This window comes from Habropoda laboriosa, unplaced genomic scaffold (genome assembly GCF_001263275.1).
Source record: "Habropoda laboriosa isolate 0110345459 unplaced genomic scaffold, ASM126327v1 scaffold2, whole genome shotgun sequence".
NCBI classification, from domain to species: domain Eukaryota; kingdom Metazoa; phylum Arthropoda; class Insecta; order Hymenoptera; family Apidae; genus Habropoda; species Habropoda laboriosa.
This window is the reverse complement of record NW_017100190.1, coordinates 3,305,736-3,327,637: the sequence shown is the minus strand read 5'-3', so window position 1 is coordinate 3,327,637 and position 21,902 is coordinate 3,305,736. Positions and strand designations below refer to the sequence as shown.

The window sequence follows — 21,902 nt, the reverse complement described above, 5'->3', positions numbered from 1 at the left end:
TACGTGTACATAAGATGTTCGAGCAGATATTTTTCGCTATTTTCTTAAATAACGTAACAAGGGGAGTTCACTTCTATTATCGAGGGGCCAACGCAAAATAAACCAAGTGGTGTCTTCGCAGTAGATTTAAAAACAGATTTATTTATTGAATAAAATCTTACTACTTGCGATAATAATGTTAATAATATAGGTCGACGTAACAATGTTAAAAATACTTTTACAATAATAGAGCAATATTATACATTACAGTAATGTACATACACTGTTGATTGAGTACATGCCATGAACTCGGTATAGAGAGACGACGTCGGTGATTCACTTTTATTTTTCCTTCTTTTCATTTCTTAAATATCGTTAAGTGCTAGGTGTGAAAAAAGATTGTTCGATATCGAGTAGTATTCGGTTGAAAGTAAATCCATGGTATGAAACGAAGCGCGGCAATCGATATTAAATATCGGTTAAGATTAAGTAAATACACGATGGCGAAACGAATGAACTCTTTTATTCGCGTTTCAAACTCACGAAATGGCATCGAAAGAGGAAAGGTTGCTCGTCCGTCACGCGAATCTCGCTGATGTATATCTACTTTTTTGTTCTTTCTTCTTTTCTTTTTATATATGTAAACCATTAATTCACTGGTTGGTTTCCTCTAATTAAACTACTTATCAATGGCACTAATCATGCAAAAACGAGTACAATACATATACAAAAAACATAAATATACAGTAGAAAACAAAACGCGTTTAACAAGAGAACGTGTGTCGTCGTTTGACTAGTAAAAAAGAAAAAAAAAAGAAAGAAACAAAGAACGCAGGTAAGGACTGCAGATATGTGCGTATTTCGTTTGGAACAATTCAGGTTTAAATAACATACGTGTAAAATGCATACATTTGAAAGCATCGAAATGGTAAAATGTTAATAAATATGGAATAAGTTAGTCGGTTTCGTTAGGAATCGAAGAGATAGAAATAAGTAAAATAGTATACGACGTATCGATATTTTAGACACAACGCAATAATTAATCAACCTTGGAGACAGCTTTAAAATTAGCACTTCGCCCTGGTGTAGGATCGATACACGTTGTACAAACTCGAAACGTAAATTCGTATACTGGAAATGCTAATTGAAAAACTATTTGTTCGATTTTTTTTTTTTTTTTCAAAATGCACAAGATGCCAAAGATTTTCATTCGAGTATTCGTTAAACGACATAAATTTCATCGTTCGCGATCCAAGGAACGAGATTAATTTTTACGGACGGTGCAGTCGATAGAATTTGATCCTCACCCGCTTGAATTCAGACAGTGAGCATAGAGTAGTCCATACATTACAACATACAAGGTGCAAAATTATAGTTTTGGTAGATTTTTATACACTATCGAATACTCGTTCTTTTTATAAAACAAGAATTTCTAAGTGTTTCGATTAATATATTCGCTTCTTTGTTTAGCCTAGTACGATGTTCAGTCTCATAGTACGCGGTATGGAAGCTATTCGTTTCGCAATTTCAATCATCATCTAACTATAAATCAGATTTTGTTAAAGGTCTTCTTGGCCATACATTCTTTTCTAAGATCCTTTCCTTAGCCACCCATAGCTGATTGAATTTATCGTTTAAAGGAGCAATATACGTTTCTAGCCATTCTTGTATGGTATAATTGTCGTATATGTTTTCCATGGTAGATCTTATATCTTTTTCGATATACATAATTTCCATCTTGTGTCTATCCAGTTCAGCAACTGCACTCTCTACATGACTAGGATTTGAGAAAGAGTATTTCAAATTGTACGGTTTCAACCACCCTTTGAATGTATTATCCTGTTCCATTTTAGTGACTTCTTGAGTTAGAGAAAATAGTCGTAATATAGCTGCATAAATAGATATACCATGATAACTACATTTGGTCCAACCATACTGAGGCTCTGGAATACTTAAAGAAATTATGCCTTCGCATTGTAACGCTTGTAATACTTGGGTAGGTACTTCTATAGGAAATCCACTTAGATCTGGAGCTCTCAATACTGCTAAGTTTACAGCAAGTGATGGTATGGCAGAAGGTAAGAGTTCACAAAGAACACTGAAATGATCGTATCTTTGCCACCCTGTTAGGATAACACCCTTAAATGTAATTTCAGTAGAATACCTATTGATTATCTCTAACCATCTTTGATGATTCTCCATATGGTAACCAATGTCAGTGTAATATCTGTCTGGTGCAGTAGCACCTTTGAAAGCTGTAGCAACCCAAACATGCTTCCAAACTGACGCATAATTTTTCCACAATTGATCTGTTAATGTTGCTCCAGGATCAGTGGTATATTTCCAAACAACAGGCTCCACCATATCGTGTAAACCACTATCCATTATTTCTTGAGGTGAAATTTCTCGAAATTCATCATCCCACATGAGAACTATAATATCTGGGTACTTGTTCTTTATGTATTTTACTACTTTTGAGACATGATCCAAGAATAACTGTTTCTTACCCCATTGTCTCTTAACCATCATATCTAAACACCTAGAGCATTCTCCAATCTGATAAACTTCATCAGCTCCAATATGCAAGTGCTTTATATCAGGATGTGATTCCATTATTTGGTCTATCATTTCATATATCAGTGGAAGAGTTTTGTTATAAGTAGGACACAGAACTTGTGGGTAACGTGGCACTTCTCTGTAGTCTTTATATTTGTCTAATTTAAGAACAAATTCCATATGACCAAAGGTTTGAATCAAAGGAATCACAATGAGCCCATTTTCTTCAGCTATCTTTTGGATATTGGCAATGTCTCTCTTGGTATAACAATTGCCTGCACTGATATTTTGTATAATTCCCTCAAAGGGAAACATATCCTCGTATTCTATAAGTATACCAGTGGCACCTAATTTCTTGAGCAAACGTAGCAGGTACTTGTAATAACTTGCTTTAGGGGGAGCACCTTTTAAATCTAAGTGCACAATTTTGTGCCCTTTATATAAGGGAGCAGTATTAGTATATACTCTACCATAATTGAAGTCACTGAATAACTTTCCACCGCCACTTTTCAATTTTCCCATAATATGAGCTTCTATTTGCTGTTTTCTGGCAATGCTATGAGGATTCTCTGTGAGGTCACTCAGTGGGTAAACTTCTTCAATTTTAAATCGCGGATTTAACTTATTGGAGGCGATGTCCTCGACCTCATTACCGAGAATATGATAAATAACAATCAACAGGGTAAAGCTGATCATTATAATGACCATTAAAGAGGCTCTGCCTCTTAGACGCGTCATGATTGTCAATCCAGCAGAACATCAAGATCGGCTCACTATATTATTATATCTGTTTAATCGAAGCTCTTGTTATTTGTAACATGATTTGATTGTTCTCAATGAATGTCGGCACTTGTGCGAAAGCGATGTATGTTTCTTTTAAGCTCGTGATTTAAATAAAACGTATCCAGTATAATTTGTCCATTGCAAAATAGTATAATATTCTTTAATTAAACGTTCTCGTAACAGAACAATACGTGCTCTTTATCACAGATTAATGACAGAAATAGCAGACCATTGTTACTGCTATATAGTGATAAACGCTATCGAGAAACAGGCTGGGCAACTGCGAATACTATCGTAAAATAACGTACACTTTCCAGTGTACACGTTGAAAAACATTTGCAACGATTTGTTTAAATCTTTACAATTTCTCGATTAAATGTTCGCCATAATTCGTTAAAATAGAGGTTAAACATATGTTAGGAACATTTTAGGGTTGACAACATGTACGTCTCTACGATTGGATATCATATCTCGATAAAAGTATTCCCTAAATGACATATTACCATTTTCTACGCTGTACACATTACTCTACTTGTAATTTCAAATTATCAATTACTTTAGAGCTTGCGTAAAACCTACCGTTAACACAAATTTATTCGTAAATTAACGGAACTAGGTAATTCCAGAAAGTTGAACTGAATACTTCACACAACGAAGACTGCATACCACTGTCGATACAACGATGTAATTAATAAATTCTCACTTACGTAGCCGTAATTCGCGTGAAAGATATTTATGAAATCAGGGCGCCAATGCCACGCACTTGACCTATAAATAACAGCACGTCATTCTGCATCGAATTTGCTTAATGAGAACCAGCAGGAGCACGATAATTTGACGACGATCTTGAATTACCACACGCTCGTCGTGATCTCGTCTCGTTTCTACAAACGTTCCTCTCAAATTTTTCCGCCATCTTCCGTTTATCGTCGAATAATAGACAAGCATGGTAACAAAGTATTTACACACGCGCACGTACTCTTAATTTACGCAGAGAATACGCATTGATTAGGCGCGTAAAATGCAGGATAAAGGGTCTATGCACGGGTGGAGAACGAAAATAGAGTTCTCGTACGTTTAAGAAGAAACGAATGGAAGACGAGCGAAACCGGAGAGGCTTGGGCTCGTGTAATCGAATCCTCGGCCGCGAAATCTTAAATCCTAGTCCTTTATCTTATTTCCAGTTTCCGCGAACCGTACGGCCACCCGTTACATACTTAATGAACGTGACTCACGTCTCTTTAGTTATGACGATAGTAGGGGAATAATTCTAGACAATAAAGCTGTTTAATGATGCCACTCTGCGGGAGTTTGAACCACGCGCTTGGGATAACCCGCGGTTTTTTGCGATTACAATTTATTACGTACAAACCGTCGAAGTCAATTTTACCACTCGACCTGTAGACTTAATCGACGGTTAATGAGTACTCGTTAATGGACTAGTTCTCGCTGCACTTTAAGAGATGCCGAAAACAATCCCCAAGCCGACAAATTAGCTCATAAAAATTTATTCCGATTGCTAATAAAATAAAAAAAAAACAAAATTTTACACCAACTTCTATTATCATTTGTATTATCGTCTCTATTTCCCTGCACAACAAGTACACGTGTTTGAACAATAAAATTTATCACTGGAAGTGATAAATCATTCGAAAAAAATTCTTCACCGACAAACACGCACGCACAATTCTGAGAGAATTTTCTCTTATGGTTAATATGCTGTAACACCACAGGACGCATAAGAGGAAAAATATTTGTCTTCGGAGGAAATCTTATTGCCGGTGTTTGAAGAGAAAGTTCGATTTTGAATTACACCGTTCCTGCGCAGTAGATCCCCGGCGCTGCGCAGTTACCGATCAATAAGCGTGCACGGAGGAATGGAAAGCTACTACCTCGATGCTAGTTGTTCCTGATCGAAACGTTTTAGGTATGAAAAACATCACGGTACCTATATACCAACTGGAGTAACCGAAACGAACGAGTTTCTTTTTTTCTTTTAATAATTCAACGTCGATAAGCGACGTCTTCGAGAAGAGAAGTCAGAGAGGAGCAGTAAAGATCGAGCATCTTTTTTCCAAGTTATTATTATCGGTGACGATGGAGAAAAAAAAACGACGTTCTCGGCCTCGTCGAATGAAACTGTTTAATTCTCTCTGTACCTCGAGCTCGTAACTGGGGTCCCTCGAACCGCAAAGGCGTCAACGCGCCTTCATAGCAACCGAACCAGAGAGACAAAGACTCTGCTTCGACGATTATTCAGAAATCATGACTCAAGTCCGTGCGCGTACACGTTCTATCTATGTTTGCACAGTTTTTTCTTCTCTCTCTCTCTCTCGCGAGTGTGTGTATGTGCAGCTGCGCGACGAGAAAAAAATATAGCAATCGTATCGAGGGGGGCGTAGAGGGGAAAATCCGTGGATCGTAGATCATTGCACCGGTTCGTTTACCTAGTACAGTACCTGCTGATTTGTGCATGCTTTGACAACTAGTGCGTATCATCTGTTATCTGTGTTTACCATTCCACCGTGCAATTAAACGTCTATTCGAGCAACCATATCCCCGAGCATTAAGAGATAGACAGAGCGAAGATGAACTTGCTCGATCGAATAAATAGAGCCTCCTTTATGCTCCGCGCGGTTTCAATAAAATCGCGGTGAACATTCTTCGCGATTAACATTTCGTCAGATCGACGCCTCGATAAAAGAGCGAAGAGGAGGGAAAAAAATGTAAATCTGTTATTCGTCGCGGTATGTCGAATGTAAACAGAGAGTTCGGTGTTTGTGAACGTTGATAACGCGAGAATAAATGACACGGTGAACGGGTGTTATATTCGACGATCGTTTTCGGAGTAGGCAACGTTACGTGCCGAAGACAACCGCGTATACTTGCGAGTACCAACACGCGTTGCACATTCCCACCTCAGGAGTAGATTCTCGATCGTGGAGCGTATGCTGGTTTCGTTATGCGCAACGTTTCTCGAGAGTCTTTCACGGCTGACAGATCCGGCGATAACGCGTTGTAAAAGCGATGCTGAGCGCAAGAAGCGGGCAATTACACGGGGAAACGTTTCTTCGGGCCTCTTTTATTGCTGTCGAAGTGGTATCGGTGAACAAGACCGTCTTTTGTCCGTGTTTCGCCAGCCAACAAAAACTATTAACGTATCAATCGAAGTTACTCCAGTAGCGATGTATCGGTCTTAACTTACGAACTTATCGTACGAAAGAGTTGAGCGGAAAATGAAGAGGAAGAAATAGGTTAGATTGGATCGAATCAATTGTATCTTGGCTGACAGTATTTCATTCGAAAGCGAAATTGCGCGTAAACAAAAGAACGAGAGTGTGCGCGATTTTTTTTCGCTGACAATGAGGAAACCTTGCGGCCGCTAACGCACACACACCGATGGCTTTCATTAAAGGAAGGGCACGCACTCCCGGGGCTCTTTCGAGTCGTCTGGAACCTCCAGAGATAACGTGACATTACGGTCAGCCGTGCGAGCAGTATGCGCGCGAACGTCGGAGAACGCGCACCTTCTTTCCTTCTTTTCCGTTCTTCTTTGTTTCATTTCTCATTCAACCATTGTTTCGTTTAAACGATCCTCCATCGTTCGTACAGTGTGAAACTTTTCTCTTCACCGTCGTTTCTAACTCGTACTCCTCCCGTTCGAATTTCTATAAAAAAGAGAAAAATGCAGTGAAGTGTGTGGTTTGGAATCGGTGAAAATTTACACTTTATCGATAGTGTAAACGGGTGTGAAACTTCGCAACTGCAAATCCGTAAGTCTTTAACTTTCTTCACCTTTCCGTCCAAACTGGTAGCTGTTTCTCCTTTCTCTCTCTCTCCCTCTCTAATGTAACACGCTGAAACGTTTATCTCCGCGAGTAGAAAGAAGGAAAAAGAGAGAAATAGGAAAAAAGAGAATGCGGGAAACTTGCGTCTCGATGCCAAGGAGCGGCGTATGACAAGCGCGTTCGACATCCACCAGAGGCGAAACAGGAAAAGTGAAAGGACCTCGTAGACTTCCCGTAGAAACGATCATGGTGCACGTGAGATGCTGCTGTTTCGTACGTGCGAGCCGTAAAATCGCGATCGACACTAGGATTTTCTCGATCGACTTCTCTCTCTCTCTCTCTCTCTCTCTCTCTCTGTGAACGTTAAAATCGCGCGTTCTTACGATCGATGAGCAAAAGAGAGGACGAGAATAGAGAAGGACGTAAACGGCGAAACGATGGGGCGAACAAGGTGGTCGATTGAATTGCAAGTGGCATATACGCGCGGAAAAGTGCAACGATCTACGTGATCGTCGAACCCGGGGTCTGTTGAGGCTCGGATGACACGGCACGTTTCGAATTATCATTTTGCTCTTCCTCTTCGTATATATACGTCGACGACGCGCGGCGCCAGGGTTTGAATTAAAAATAGTTTCGAGTTGGCGCAAAAACGCATCGCGGAATTTTTCCTATCTCCGTAAAACAGAGTGGAACGTCTGTGAAACAGATTTTACGATGTACAGAGTCAGTTAGAAATATTTGGCTCTTCGTTTATTCGCGGGGTACTCTGCTCTGGGTGATTTTCATTTTGGAAATTTGCAAAGGGAAATTGACGAATTATGGTAGATTTTGATGAAGAGATAAATCTCTCTCTCTCTCTCTCTCTCTCTCTCTGTGAACGTTAAAATCGCGCGTTCTTACGATCGATGAGCAAAAGAGAGGACGAGAATAGAGAAGGACGTAAACGGCGAAACGATGGGGCGAACAAGGTGGTCGATTGAATTGCAAGTGGCATATACGCGCGGAAAAGTGCAACGATCTACGTGATCGTCGAACCCGGGGTCTGTTGAGGCTCGGATGACACGGCACGTTTCGAATTATCATTTTGCTCTTCCTCTTCGTATATATACGTCGACGACGCGCGGCGCCAGGGTTTGAATTAAAAATAGTTTCGAGTTGGCGCAAAAACGCATCGCGGAATTTTTCCTATCTCCGTAAAACAGAGTGGAACGTCTGTGAAACAGATTTTACGATGTACAGAGTCAGTTAGAAATATTTGGCTCTTCGTTTATACGCGGGGTACTCTGCTCTGGGTGATTTTCATTTTGGAAATTTGCAAAGGGAAATTGACGAATTATGGTAGATTTTGATGAAGAGATAAATAGTTTCTTTTGATAAATTATTTGCGGTGTTCTGTATTTTGGGCAATTTTCATTTTGGAAATTTGCAAAGAGGAGATTAACGAATTATGGTAAATTTTGGCGAAGAGATAAATAGTTCGTCGAAACTTGGAAGTGAAGAAAGAAGAAGCAACGAGGAAATAATGACCGGTAGTGTATGCCAGATAAGACACTAAGCGGATGGGAGGGTCCTTATTTCTAAGTAAATCACTTTTAACGCGCAATACATAGGTATCCAGAAGCATTAGCGTTAAGTATTCTCGGAGTAATTTGGAAGTCTCTAACTTGACCCTTCGTTGACCACTGGGACGTATACGTCCGCTTGAGTACTTGAATAAAAATTCATCTTAATTTAACGTCCGTTACAGAAACGACGATCGGTAGATATATAAAGAATTCTCGGAGAAATCCCGTCACTAAAGAGTTAACGTCGAATATATTAATACAGACCACGATACAGCGATCGTAAAATCGGTCAGAAGTCAAACTAAACGTCTCGTCGAGACAATCGAATTGACAGAAATACGAGCAGCAGATGACCTAAAATAAAGAAATATCTCAAACTCTTCGACAAATTTAACTTCGCCATTTAAATACCTCTTCAGCTACAAAAACCAACTGGAAACATTCCAAAGAGCAATTAACATTCGCAAATTCTCCACTTGCGAATGAAAATACCATTAGTCACAGAACTCGTCGTTCTTTTATTCTGCAGAGATTCAAAATGGAATACAGTGTATGGTCCTAAGTGCGGCGATATCAATCGGCCCTGCAGTTCGAGGATTTAATTTACGACCTCGCTGTATATCGATGCTCCGTCCTGTTACAAGGTTGAAATTATTTTAGAACCGTGACTGCCGAAGATTTTCGCGAAAAAAAAAAAAGAAAGAAGTTCGGAATAGACTCTCTTTGGCCCGGTACGATTCTTAAAGTCGAGATCAATGCTCGAATACGAACTATAACCATTCGGGGCGTAGCTGTTGGCTTCCGCAGCAGACGCGCAAATCGCCCGAGGATTTTCTAGGTTCCGATGCGCGGTAGTCGTTAACCTGGCTGTTATCCAACGCGGTTATCACGAACGTGATCGAAACGTCGGACTTTCCAGAATGACGGCGTGCCGGTTCCGTTAACGATCATCCAACGCGGGAACAGTGACGCATGCATTCCAACGAATTAACTTGGAAATGTTGTGCGGGAGATCTCTCGGCTGGCTCCCACCGAGAGTACCAACACGTGTCCTCGTAGTGTTGCGCCTGGACGTCGCCGAGTTCGGTTTCTTCGTTTTTACGTGCGACTGGGTGTTGAACGGTTGGTGGTGAAGTTAATGAATCGTGTAAACAGAATAATATTGGTGAAATTCGAGCTGATGGTTGTGTCTGCTTCGCGGGGAAACGATTACTGGTAACCTGGCGATGGGAATGAGGTGTTATTTAACCCTTTACACTCTGAGTGGTTCTTTATGTCGGTCGGAAGTCACGGAATGGTTTTGCGGGACATTTTTCGAAATAAAAGGGTCTTGGAATTTACTTGTTTTGCAAGGTTTTTTTTATTGTAGTGTAATGAAAGTTGGGTGGAGATGGGGAGTTTGTGAAATATTTGATATTTTTAATTTGTGAACACGTTGGGAGTGATAAAGGGTTAATAGTTAACCTGTGACTTGTGACATATTCGGTATTTTTGAATTGGGAGTGATTCTGCATTTGATCTCCCGCGGTGAAACTTTCGAAAACCAAAAGTTACACTTTGAAAAACAGAAAATTATAGATGCTTGTGAATTTATATTTTTTATATCTTTTTTTAAGGACGGATCAAAGGGTTGATATGTAACCCTGTGACTTGTGAAATATTCGGTATTTTCGAATTGAGTGATTCTGTATTTGATCTTTCGCAGTGAAACTTTCGAAAACAAAAAGTTCTTTTTAAGTTAATTTAATTTGCTTTAATATAAGTAAAAAAGGGTTGTAAAAGGGTAAATCAAAGGGTTGATATGTAACCTGTGACTCGTGAAATATCCAGTATCTTCACTTACAGAATTCGCGAAGAAAATGATTCTGCATCATTCAGAATTTGTACATCTCCAACGTTACGTGACATGAATATTCATGTTAAGCGTCTATCGCTTCTAACTATCAGTGATTCATCGACGAGTGTTACAGTTTAGAACACAGAATATTCGACGAGACACAGGTGAAGAATTAGAACAGAACAATTGTCATCCGTTTCCAATCGATGCGCCACAGAGGTGCTACTTGGAACCGGTGCACAATTCCTTCTCGCGCTTATTATCGAACCTTTCCTCACGAGAAACGTAAGACTAACTAAACCGAGTGACTTGAGAATTACCGGTAACTCGATTCGGAATTCGAGGTGTGCGTAACGTTTATCATTTCCCGGTAGGTAGCGCGTTATCTTAGCGTACCGAGTAGTTCGCGGATTCGTGGACCTCGAGATTAGTCACGAATACACGTTTCGACAGTGGGTGGCTATTTCTAACGTGGCTTATGGCTGCAGGGGGTGAGACCGATACGACTATTTTTAGGAAACGATGTTATTAACCCTCCTGTGTCCCTTTCGCTACACTTCAATAGGAATACCCTTACGTGATAAATATAGCATCATTCATCGGGAACCATTTTCCTTGGATCATTGTCACTCACACGTTTAGCATATTCTGAGAATGACAGAAAATTCACGTTACTGGCAGAGTAGATCACAGTCTGATCGTTGAAAATTAGGTATAAACAAAAAGGAAATTAGCGTATTCTGAGAGTGACATAAAATTCGCGAAGGTCTGGTCATTGAAAATTAGGTATAGACGAAAAGGAAAATTAGCATATTCTGAAAATCACATAAAATTCGCGAAGGTCTGGTCATTGAAAATTAGGTATAAACAAAAAGGAAATTAGCGTATTCTGAGAGTGACATAAAATTCGCGAAGGTCTGGTCATTGAAAATTAGGTATAAACAAAAAGGAAATTAGCGTATTCTGAGAGTGACATAAAATTCGCGAAGGTCTGGTCATTGAAAATTAGGTATAGACGAAAAGGAAAATTAGCATATTCTGAAAATCACATAAAATTCGCGAAGGTCTGGTCGTTGAAAATTAGATATAAACAAAAAGGAAAATTAGCGTATTCTGAGATTGACGTAAAATTCGCGAAGGTCTGGTCATTGAAAATTAGGTATAGACGAAAAGGAAAATTAGCATATTCTGAAAATCACATAAAATTCGCGAAGGTCTGGTCGTTGAAAATTAGATGTAAACCAAAAAGGAAATTAGCGTATTCTGAGAGCGATATAAAATTCGCGAAGGTCTGGTCATTGAAAATTAGGTATAAACAAAAAGGAAATTAGCGTATTTTGAGAGTGACATAAAATTTGCGAAGGTCTGGTCATTGAAAATTAGATATAAACGAAAAAGAAAATTAGCATATTCCGAGAATAATATAAAATTCACATCACTATTCAGTACAGTAGCTGAAAGTCTGATCATTGGAAATGAAATCTAAGCGAAAAGGAAAATCAGTATATTTCGAGAACGACATAAAATTCACATGACCACTACGCTAACTAAAAAATTGCTCGTTTAAAAACCACGTATAAACGAAAAGTGAAACGTTACTTGTTCACAGAGGCGACATGAACAAAACGGAGCTGAACATCGTGTTGAGCACCGAGCCAGCGAGGACATCTTCAAGCGTAATTCACTCGCACATTCCAGTACCGAGGATATCAAATGCGATTAAAGCCCAGGAAAGATGTCCTCCTCCGCGAAGAGGCTCGTTCGAGAAATTATCCAGAGGTGTGTCTGTCGCGGCTCAAAGAGCCTCCTTCGAGAAGCTCGACGCCTCCGTTCAACAGCAACAACGTACAACCACGAGGAACAATAATTTGTCGAGCTCCAGTATCGAGATGCGAAACACCGAGACCGAGAAACTCTGTTCGGCCAGCACTACCATAAGTAACTGGAAAACGAACGAACAGATCGCCGGGGCGAAATTAAACAGGAGCAACAGCCTGGAGGGCAAATGGAGGAGCAAATACGAGGACTCTGAGAAGAGGAGGAAATTGTTGCTACAGAAGAGCGAGGCTGGTAATTAATAATTAGCAATAAGTTTGGCGGGATAATGAGCGTTTGTATGGGGGCCGCCTAAAGTCGTTACCGAACTTTATTATGATTCCATTAGTCATCATTAACGAAGTGACGAAACACCGCTTCTTCCTCTCGCTACCAGCATTCATTTGATTAAACAGCTATGATAGGAACTCGGTAAATATGGAACGTCGCCTGTATCTGCCTTTTGCTGCGTTTATATCTCTCGGTTTTTTTTTTTTTGGAAATTTAGTTTACGAACTTGAGATCGTCGGAATTTTTCTCTTCGTTCTTCGAAAATTTTCTCTTCGTTGGTATTCTCTTCGTCGGAATTTTTCTCTTTTTTCTCTTCTTTCATTTTTTCTTCATTCATCGAAATTTTTCTCTTCTTTCGTTTTTTCTTCATTCATCGAAACTTTTCTCTTCTTTCGTTTTTTCTTCATTCATCGAAATTTTTCTCTTCTTCGTTCATCGAAATTTTTCTCTTCGTCGGAAGAGATTTCGTCGAAATTTTTTTCTCTTCTTTCGTTTTTTCTTCGTTCATCGAAATTTTTCTCTTCGTTAATTTTCTCCTTTTTTCTCTTCGGTCATCGAAATTTTTCTCTTCGTTGGTTTCTCCGTCGTCGGAATTTTTCTCTTCCTTGGATCTCTTCTTTCGTCGGTCCCGGTGACATTTCGACGCGCAGAAACTTCGTTTTCTGCGCATCGATTGATCTGTTATTGCTTGGTAAAAGACTTACGTAAAAACTGCATGACATACTGAAGAGGAGGCTGGTAACTCGAAAGAGATATAACAGCGAGAGGGAAGCGGCTGGATGCGTGATTGTAGTTCACGGCCAATCGTTCCGTAATGCAGCCTAACTATTATTATTCGGTCGTGATTCACTGCTGCATGCAAAACGAACTCCGTGACGTTTTCTTAGTCAGCGGGCATACGCGATGGAATTATAAATTGATCGGTATAGAAAATATCGCCTGGGCCCTCCTACGTCACGTTTACACTCGTGAGTGCATTTACAATGAAATTCTTGACCAAAAAAGAAAAAAACGTCTATCTCGTCGCAGCTAGCAGAGAACACACCGATCTCGAGAAGAAGTATCAACAATTGCAGAGACAAAATAACACTCTGCAGACGCAGGTTCAAGAGAAAGAACAGAAACTTCAAAAGTTGCGAACAGGTAATTATCTACAAGTTCTATTCAATTTTTAAAAGTAACATTTCAATTCTCTTCTCAGTTTCCGAAGCAGTTTGCAAGGAGTACGAACAATTGAAGCATCAATATGACGTCGAAACGGGCGCCATGCACAAAGCGATGCAACAAGCGTCGCAGGTAAATGTGAAACGATCAATTTCACTATATTTTCCCCCATTTACTGGGTTACTAAATCGACGAATTACAGTGGTACAGGCAGAATCGCGAGCTGAAGAGACGATCCCAGATAATAACGCAGAAACTGTTACAATCGAATCCCGAGGGGTCGTTAGATCTGGAGATCTCCGACGAGGTTGACTCGAATTTCGAAGATCTCGATCAGCTGAGAGAAACGGTGAAAGGTAAATGGAGATTTCTAGCTTACGGTTTCACCGTTAATTATTCAAGCTACTTATAAGAGTGGGTAATTTGCAGAATTAAGCAAGGAGATAGCGAGGCTTCAGACGGAGCTGCACTCCGCTCGCCTTCAAGAGTTTGAAGCTCAAGAGCAGGTGACGCACTTGACCACACAGTTGGAGGAGGAAAGAACCCTCAGGCAAAAATGTAATTAAAACGAAGAAAAGGAAACAACATCCTCGGAACTATCTCTCTCTTGTAATGCTCTTTTTTTTTTTATTAACGAAACTTTTTCTTGTTTTCTCTCTTGTTCCGCGGTGCAGGTGAAGAAAAGGTGAACGAGATGAAGGTGCACAAAGAGAACATGGAAAGGGTGACGAAGATGGTGGCGGAGGAGGTGCAGGCGTTGAAGGCGCAATGCGATCGCGAGAGGGAGAACGCGAAGATTATGAAAATCGAGGCAGAAAGGGTGAGAGGAGAGATTCTATATCGTACACCATTTTCTCGGATCATCGTCGTGAACAATTTAAGCGAGAATTTTCGTTGCGGCGACAGGTGCAGAAGGAGAGAAACGTGCTGGCTCATCAGAGCGCACTCCTGATGGCGGAAGTTGGCGACGACCCTAATGGACGATTATTGACCGTTCTCCAAGAGGTGGAATCGTTGAAGAGATTACTGGAGGAGGAGCAACAGAGCCACGCTTCGCAGATACAAACGTTGGAGGAGAAGCTCGAGGAGAAAGAGTCGAACGTCGAGTTCGAAATAGTGGAGGAAAAGTTGAAGCTGGCCGAGTCGGAGCTCGATGTCGCTACGCAGAGGGCTGAAAGGGCGGAGAAGTTGGTGGAAACTCTCGAAGAGCTGGTGCAAAGTTTGAAGGTGAAAATCGGCGAACTGGAAGAGAAGCTTTCCAGGCCACCGCCGCCTCCTTTGCCGCCCCCGCCGCCGCCGCCGATGTTCAACAACGGTGGACAGTCGTCGATCAAGTTGCTGACGAAAGAGAAAATGAATTTGGAACGGAACGCGGTGACCGATATGGAGAACATGCTTGGAATCTCCAAGAAAACACCGACGGTTGCGCAACAACCTGGTAATTATGTTTCTCGGATTTCGCAGCTCGTTGAGTAACACGGAGAGAACAGTGTCGAATGCGTAATTTGAACTTTTTTCTTTCTCGATCTTCTCTAGCCATCGACGATATTATCAATCAGATAAAAGGTGGACGCTTCACGCTGAAGCAGACAGACGTAAGTTCTTCCTGGACGTTTCCTTTTTCTTCTCTTTTTACACGTCTGAACTTGCGCGTCTGACGAGGGAATGATTCATTGCAGAAACAAAGAGAGGAGGAGAGGAAAAGGCGACAAGAGGCGGAAAGTGCGCCGCCCGCTGTCTCGGAGATGTTAAATATTTTAGGCACCATGAGAAGGAGAGCCAAGCCGGTCAAGCAATCTTTACAAACAGCAGACCAACCGACATAAAAAATAGACGGTGTTAGTAATGCGCGAGAAAAATTGATTTGTTAAGTCTCAGGTGTCTCGAGTGTTATTATTGGTGCATTATTCGCAACGCGTTATTTCTTCTTCTTCTCTTTTTCTTTTCTTTCTTTCTTTTATCAAAGATCTGTTCTACAAGATTACTGTTTATAATGATAATTATTTATTTAGTCGTAAAATAAATTTTTTACCATTGAATAAAATATATATATATATACATAGTATACGTTGACAGTTTTGTAAAGTGTTCCGAGTATCCGCGGTAACGTGCGAGACGTGTTCTTAAGTATAAAATAAAAACAGTGAATAAATAAAAGACGGTTAAAGGGCAAGTGACGGGAGACAGGTTGCAGTAAGCAGTATGAAAAGGTGTATTATAAAAAGCTGATTACATGTACTGTAAAATACAGTAGTTTGTTGTACAAAAGATCGTCAAAGAAATTATCTTTGAAAAGCGTATACCTTCCTTCAATACACCAAAGGAAGGATTTTTTCTTAGGAATATGAGATGAATTAACGTTAGTCCTTTTAGATTGATTAAGAAACATGGTTTTTTATTTTGTCAATAATTGGTTGGAGTTTGGAAGCTTCGAATAGGAGCACCCTCCTGTAAGGAACCATTTCATCATCTGCCTCTGTCCATGTTCCAGACAAACCACTGTCTGACTCCTTTTCAACCGAGAATTCAAAGTTGACTGTTGCCTCCTCTGCGAAAATTTCTTCCTCTGGATTACTCCATAATATAGCTGGTTCCTCTGTGTTATCTTTCTTCTTGTGTTTAAATTTCTTTTCTAGATTTTTATCTTCTGTTTTGTACAGTTTGCAGATCAGTATGTAATATGAAAAGTTGAAAGGCATTTTTTTGTTGTTTGCTCTCTTTATTTCAGAGATTAAGTTCTCCAAAAGTGGCACAGATATTTGTGCTGGAATGTTGACAAATCTTTCATTGATCAACAAGCCTATGGCTTCTGAGTCATTTTCAAGGACATGCTTTATCATGGCATTTGCTGAATCTGTGGCATGTTCATTTGCCAGTTGCTTCAGTAACTCTCTGAGTTGTTGTATACAAGCATAATTCTGAAGGAAAGAATGTCACATGGTTAGCGATACCAGGTACTAACAAAACAGCTTGTGCACATTGTACTTACCTGTCCACTAGATAAATTAATTACTGTAGTAACACCATAGACATCATCTATGTCAATCTCTTCGTCATCTGATCCAGCTACATCGTCTGATTGTTTAACAACCGAGCCCACATAATTTTGTGAGATGATTAATTCTGTCAGACCACCTAAATCAATGTGAGCTTTCAAAAATAATTGCTGTAAAAGGGTCTTAATGCCATGAAAATCTGGGTCTAATGGATTTCTTCCTTCAAAGTCTACTTGAATTACCATTGCCTAATTAGAAGGATTTATATTAATCAACATCTAATACTTACTTCATTCGTATAATACGTTAAATAAAATATAAAGTTTTGAACGATTTATTTAACTTAAGTACAGAATATAATTCGAAACGAACGATCCATATTTTCTTTGCACTTTTTCGACGCAAATTTTTTACGAAAAAAATATCCATTGTCAGAAAAAAAAAACTTACTTAACAAAGCCCCTACGGAATGACTACCCGTCTGATGACAATGACAGTTGGGTAAATAATTTGCAAAAATAAACAAATTTTTTACCTTTTCGGACTGTACTTAATCGTTAAAATTTATCGACGAATATCGACATCGTTAACGAAGATTTTAAACACAATTGAATCAACGACCGCGTGCTCGAAAGTAAGGTTAAACTTGACCAATGACGTTTCACGTTGGTATCTATAATGTAAATTTCTTACATGTTCCTCCAGCGATCTTTGCTCGTTATCCTCACTGTTCGACGAGCTCTGATCATCGTCATCGCTACTTCTATCCTCCGTATTTCGTTGAACCTCACGTCTCTTTACCGGGGCAGCCATTGTCACAAACTGACGGTTCAGCCGCACTCAGACCACGTGACATGCCATCAGCGCGATAATTCACGAGACCTTTAAAAACAACGAGCGACCAATCAATAATCACTCGTTCGAGTACAATATTGTACGTCTATTTTTATTCTCTAACAAAAAAATTACCGCGAATATTTTATTCTATTTTATTCCGTAAAAAAAACTGCGACGTATGAATACTGCGTATTACATATTGCGTATTACGATCGAAATATTTCGAATATCCAAAGAACAAACGTATTTTAGCACCTAGTAATAACAAGGGATGATAATACGTGATATCAACGTCTCAATATTCCTTTTACGTTGCAAATTAAATTTTAATACAAACAATGAGATCTTGAACTGGTTTCGACTAGTTCGAATATTTGTCAGCAGATGACGCGTCATGTTCAATTTCCCCTCAACGCGGGGCGAGCAATTAGTCGCGGCTCATTTAACGCGCGGGAGTGTTGTATGTTCAGTGTGGTACAAATTTACAAGCTTTTTCTGCCTCGGGGAAATGTCGCGGGGACAAGAAAAAGGGTAAGTGAATTTGACGAACTTTTTTGAATGTCGTAACGACACCAATTACGCCGGTGTATAAGAAATAGTAAATCTTCTTCGCGGTAGCAGTAATGGTCGCAAATTTCGTATCCACCGCTACGGAAAGTCTTCTCAATTCGTCATGCGCTTCGAGCGTGCACCGTAACTTGTTCTTTCTCAAAACAAAAGCTTCCTCGCGTAATTTACACGTCGCTCTTCGAAACGAATCTCAACGAACGACAATTCACGTTGCGTTAACGAAAAAGAAAAGAGAACGAATCAACGATAATTGCTCGTTGGACAGGCGGCCATATTGTGGAGGGAAAAATTTGAATTTCGAACGTAGTATTGTGTGCAGTGAGGCGAAGGCGCGTCCGTCGTCGGCACTGCAACGCCAAAATTCGATTAAAGTCCTCGCGCATGGGCCGAAGGAAATCCTGTTTTCTCAAATTTCCCGGAGTCTGTCAGGTGGCACCACGGCGTTCACCGGTCCGGGATACATCGCATCTTACAATACGTAGCAGTGCGATCGTTTTTTCTAGGTTATAAAAACACGGAAGCCCGTCGCGTCTCCCCGCGAGTAGAGAGAGAGTAAAAATATTCACGCGAAAAAGACAACCGCGGCCCTTTTTGTCGTGCCTTCCCCCGTGAGATTTCGCGAGTGCTTTGAGCTGTGGCGGGCGGTGAGATGGCTGTCTCTCTTTCTCACTTCTACTACCTTCTATATACATATATATATATGTCTCTGTTTCTTTCTCTTTTTCTGGTGTTTTTATAGATGTCGGCTGAATAGATGTCTCGAACCATGTATATCTACCCTTGCCGCGATTGTACCTCGCGATACGCATACAACGTGTGTGTGTGTATATATATATATATATGTGTGTGTATCATGTATCGATGCATACAATGCACCGATGCATCAGGGATCAGCTCGATTATCAGCTACCGTAAACGGAACTAAATATAATTCGAAATTTTTTTCACGTGACGCGAAGAAAGCACGAACGTTCTCAGCTTCGCTTCTTTCTCAACGTGCAACATTTTTTTCTACGTTTCTTTTTCTTCGTCATCGATTCTCAGTCTCTTTCGTAACAGCGCGAACGTTAATTTATCACGTATGAAATCATTACGAGGAACAATCACTCCTTTTCAAGCGAAACTAGAGCGAACCAGATGTATAATTTAAAACGTCGTTATATTATACCATAGAACTAACGTTCGTTTAATTCACATATCGTTCACTCGTAGTAAACGCGTTTAACGTGCATTCTCGGTACAATAACATATGTTTCGAGTAATCCTCTTACGATTATACTCGATGCAACGTTATCGTTTCTCGAACGTGTAATTAACGCAACTGTGTTCTCGGTAAGAACAACCGAGAGCGGATCGATCTTACCAAAGCTAACTAACGTTTCGTCGTCTTTTCTTCTCGCGTATTCAATGGTGAATCATTGGGCTGACCTGTATATGTATATATGTATATATACGACTGCAATGTTTTTTCGTTTCTTGGCTGTTCGGTGTTTTCTTTACCGCTGTCCCATAGCATAGCTGTCTCATCTGCCTTGATCTGTACATTCCTTTGCGTTCCGTTTGTGTTCTCTCTGCTATCCCCCGCGAGACACGTCTCCGCGGAAATTTCCCAATTTACGAAACGTCTTTTCTCATTTTCCCTTTCGTGCGACAAATCCATCATCGAGATTCCCTCTCGAACATCCCACCCACACGCACGTTGCTTCTCTAGAACGTGAAAGAGAAAGGACAGGCTGCAGAAGAGTGTGCGTACACTATTAGTACTGCGGACCGCGCATATACAGTAGTGCACACACGAGCGTCCGCGTTTTTGCACACTTAAGCGTCCGTCGTTATCCCCAGAAATTCTTGGAAATGGGACTTCGGAGTGGGGTTCGAGCGTGCCGAGTGAAGCAAAGTAATTCGATATCGACTCCTGAATGGGAACATATCGGTATCCCACTCATACACATCTCCTCTCTTTTCTTTAGTTAAATTCGCAGAAGTCCCCACTTAAGCGTCCCGACTGCGGACGCTTATGTGTGCACTTACTGTACATAGGATCGCCGGGTTGAATAGCAGGCGATCGAACGCGATTGCCGATTAATTGCGTCGTTCCTCCCCTCTTCTCTAATTCGATAGCCTGCTACTGATAACAAGCAAACCACCGTGGCTCGTTTGATACGCGGGGACACGAGGAGAGAGCCAGGCACGCGTTTCACGGTTTAGCTAGCGGCCAGGCCAGGCCAGAGATGATGTTATAATTTCAGATCTCGTTAGCTCGCGGGATTTGGTTTATTGATTTCTCTCCGCGACCGTTTTCTTCGGGAACCACGTTCTCTCTCTCTCTCTCTCTCTCTCTCCACCTCCACCAGCTCCACCACCCTCTGCTTCCACCCTCTCACGGTTTAACGCGAAGAGACCACTCGAAATTAGACCAAGATCGAGCTGTCCTCCGTACAAATGTTTACCTAGAGACGAGAACGCAATCCCAGACGGAGATTTCTTCTTCTTCTCAACGTCGTCGGCCACGGTGCTGGTATTAATCAGCGGAAATTCGGACAAACCCGCGTAACACCCCCTAACAGTTAATCGTTTATTGATTTCGAACGTGCTGCCCTAGACTGTTCTATTTTATCCGAGCTACACTTTTCTCCTCGTCCTCCTCACGTTGTATTTCGTTGTGACAAATCTGGTTGTTATTTGTTTTTCTAGTTTTACTGTTTATATTGGGTACAACGGTATAATTGGTATTTTAGTGCGGAGGAAAATAGTGTAGTGTCTATTAAGTAGACCGAGTAGTTATCGCGGTTCGTACAGGAGGCGTGTTCTTCTTTTATTTTTCCGCTTCCTCCGAGGGTGGGAATTACAGGGCGAAACGAATGAAATTAAGCCATATGGTTATATCGGTGGGGTGTGCTCGGCCCGATGCGCGGCGCAACTGGTTGATTTATCGGTGCTTTCGCGTAGCGAAAACTAGCAAGAAGGCCGAATTGGATTACGCTGCGTGCACAAATTGCTTTATTCAAATGCAATTTAAGGGTCGTGCGCGTCTTTCGCAGACTGCAAAGGAGAGTTTAAAGAGGCCATTGTGTTAGACACCGTTCTCACCTATATATATATATATTCATACACACTGTGTACCGGTTTATCGATTTCCCTCGCGTTATGTTTTACCATTTTGCAATGCAAACATTCTTTTTTCTTTCTTCTCTAATAATTACCTCTCTCGAAAGTAATGAAAACTTGTTTCTCCTATTTCGCGCGAATACCAAGCGGTACTACTTTCCAATTCGTAGAGCCATTTTTTTATCGAACACCCGCGCGACGAATTTGCAAGAAAGGGGGAAGAATCTATTTGACCTTTCGAGGGAAACTGCCGGTGTGTTAACGTAGGTGGACGTTAAAATGATCTGGAGACGACGTATCATCGACGTCGATGCTTCTTTCCTCCTTCGTTTCCACATCGAACCACTTCCAACCTACGTCGCAATACGTCACAGCACGTCAAGGTATTGCCCTAGTGCGTAGGTGGAGCTTTGCTTTTCATTCGAAATTTCTCTCTTCGTCTTCCTCCTCCTCTTCCATTGAAACAAGCTCTGATCGAACGATTTTTCACGAACGATCGAGAATCCGCGAGAAACTGGCTTATCAATTCGCTTCTCCATACAGGGCGGGGTGCGAATATCGTATACAGCTGGATTACCACAGATTTATTCTCGTTTCTCACCCTCGATACACC

The 21,902-nt window shown here is 40.8% G+C and overlaps 3 protein-coding genes across 4 annotated transcripts; 1 reads left to right on the top strand and 2 right to left on the bottom strand.

Annotated features, from left to right (window-relative positions):
* Positions 1-1,521: 1,521 nt before the first annotated feature.
* On the bottom strand, positions 1,522-3,273 carry LOC108580098 (hexosaminidase D-like). Its single transcript, XM_017943763.1, has one exon. The coding sequence runs from the start codon at positions 3,271-3,273 to the stop codon at positions 1,522-1,524; it is 1,752 nt and encodes a 583-aa protein (XP_017799252.1).
* A 3,634-nt stretch (positions 3,274-6,907) lies between these two features.
* Positions 6,908-15,626, top strand: LOC108579989 (shootin-1). 2 transcript variants are annotated; one of them, XM_017943638.1, is made up of 10 exons: positions 6,908-7,091; positions 12,118-12,578; positions 13,644-13,757; positions 13,816-13,910; positions 13,981-14,134; positions 14,208-14,336; positions 14,453-14,598; positions 14,685-15,216; positions 15,315-15,373; positions 15,458-15,626. In XM_017943638.1, exons 2-10 carry the CDS (start codon positions 12,125-12,127, stop codon positions 15,602-15,604), a joined length of 1,830 nt encoding a protein of 609 aa, XP_017799127.1. In that variant the 5' UTR covers positions 6,908-7,091; positions 12,118-12,124; the 3' UTR covers positions 15,605-15,626. The 2 variants fall into 2 exon arrangements, with proteins under 2 accessions (XP_017799127.1, XP_017799126.1); XM_017943637.1 differs by lacking the exon at positions 6,908-7,091 and adding an exon at positions 9,793-9,908.
* Positions 15,627-16,156: 530 nt separating this feature from the next.
* Positions 16,157-17,819, bottom strand: LOC108580085 (protein BCCIP homolog). The gene is made up of 4 exons (XM_017943750.1): positions 17,744-17,819; positions 17,468-17,656; positions 16,768-17,022; positions 16,157-16,696 (listed from the first exon to the last, which is right to left on the bottom strand). The coding sequence occupies exons 2-4, from the start codon at positions 17,585-17,587 to the stop codon at positions 16,157-16,159; spliced, it is 915 nt and encodes a 304-aa protein (XP_017799239.1). The 5' UTR covers positions 17,588-17,656; positions 17,744-17,819.
* Positions 17,820-21,902: the final 4,083 nt, after the last annotated feature.

Excerpts from the sequence above, each read along its gene's own strand:
- LOC108580085 (XM_017943750.1), bottom strand. The coding sequence starts at position 17,587 with ATGGCTGCCCCGGTAAAGAGACGTGAGGTTCAACGAAATACGGAGGAT. Across the intron at positions 17,023-17,467 it reads AAAGATCGCTGGAGGAACAT|GCAATGGTAATTCAAGTAGA; the intron begins GTAAGAAATTTA and ends CCTTCTAATTAG. Across the intron at positions 16,697-16,767 it reads TTAATTTATCTAGTGGACAG|AATTATGCTTGTATACAACA; the intron begins GTAAGTACAATG and ends TCTTTCCTTCAG.
- LOC108580098 (XM_017943763.1), bottom strand. The coding sequence starts at position 3,273 with ATGACGCGTCTAAGAGGCAGAGCCTCTTTAATGGTCATTATAATGATC.
- LOC108579989 (XM_017943637.1), top strand. Across the intron at positions 13,758-13,815 it reads ACTTCAAAAGTTGCGAACAG|TTTCCGAAGCAGTTTGCAAG; the intron begins GTAATTATCTAC and ends TTCTCTTCTCAG. Across the intron at positions 15,217-15,314 it reads GACGGTTGCGCAACAACCTG|CCATCGACGATATTATCAAT; the intron begins GTAATTATGTTT and ends GATCTTCTCTAG.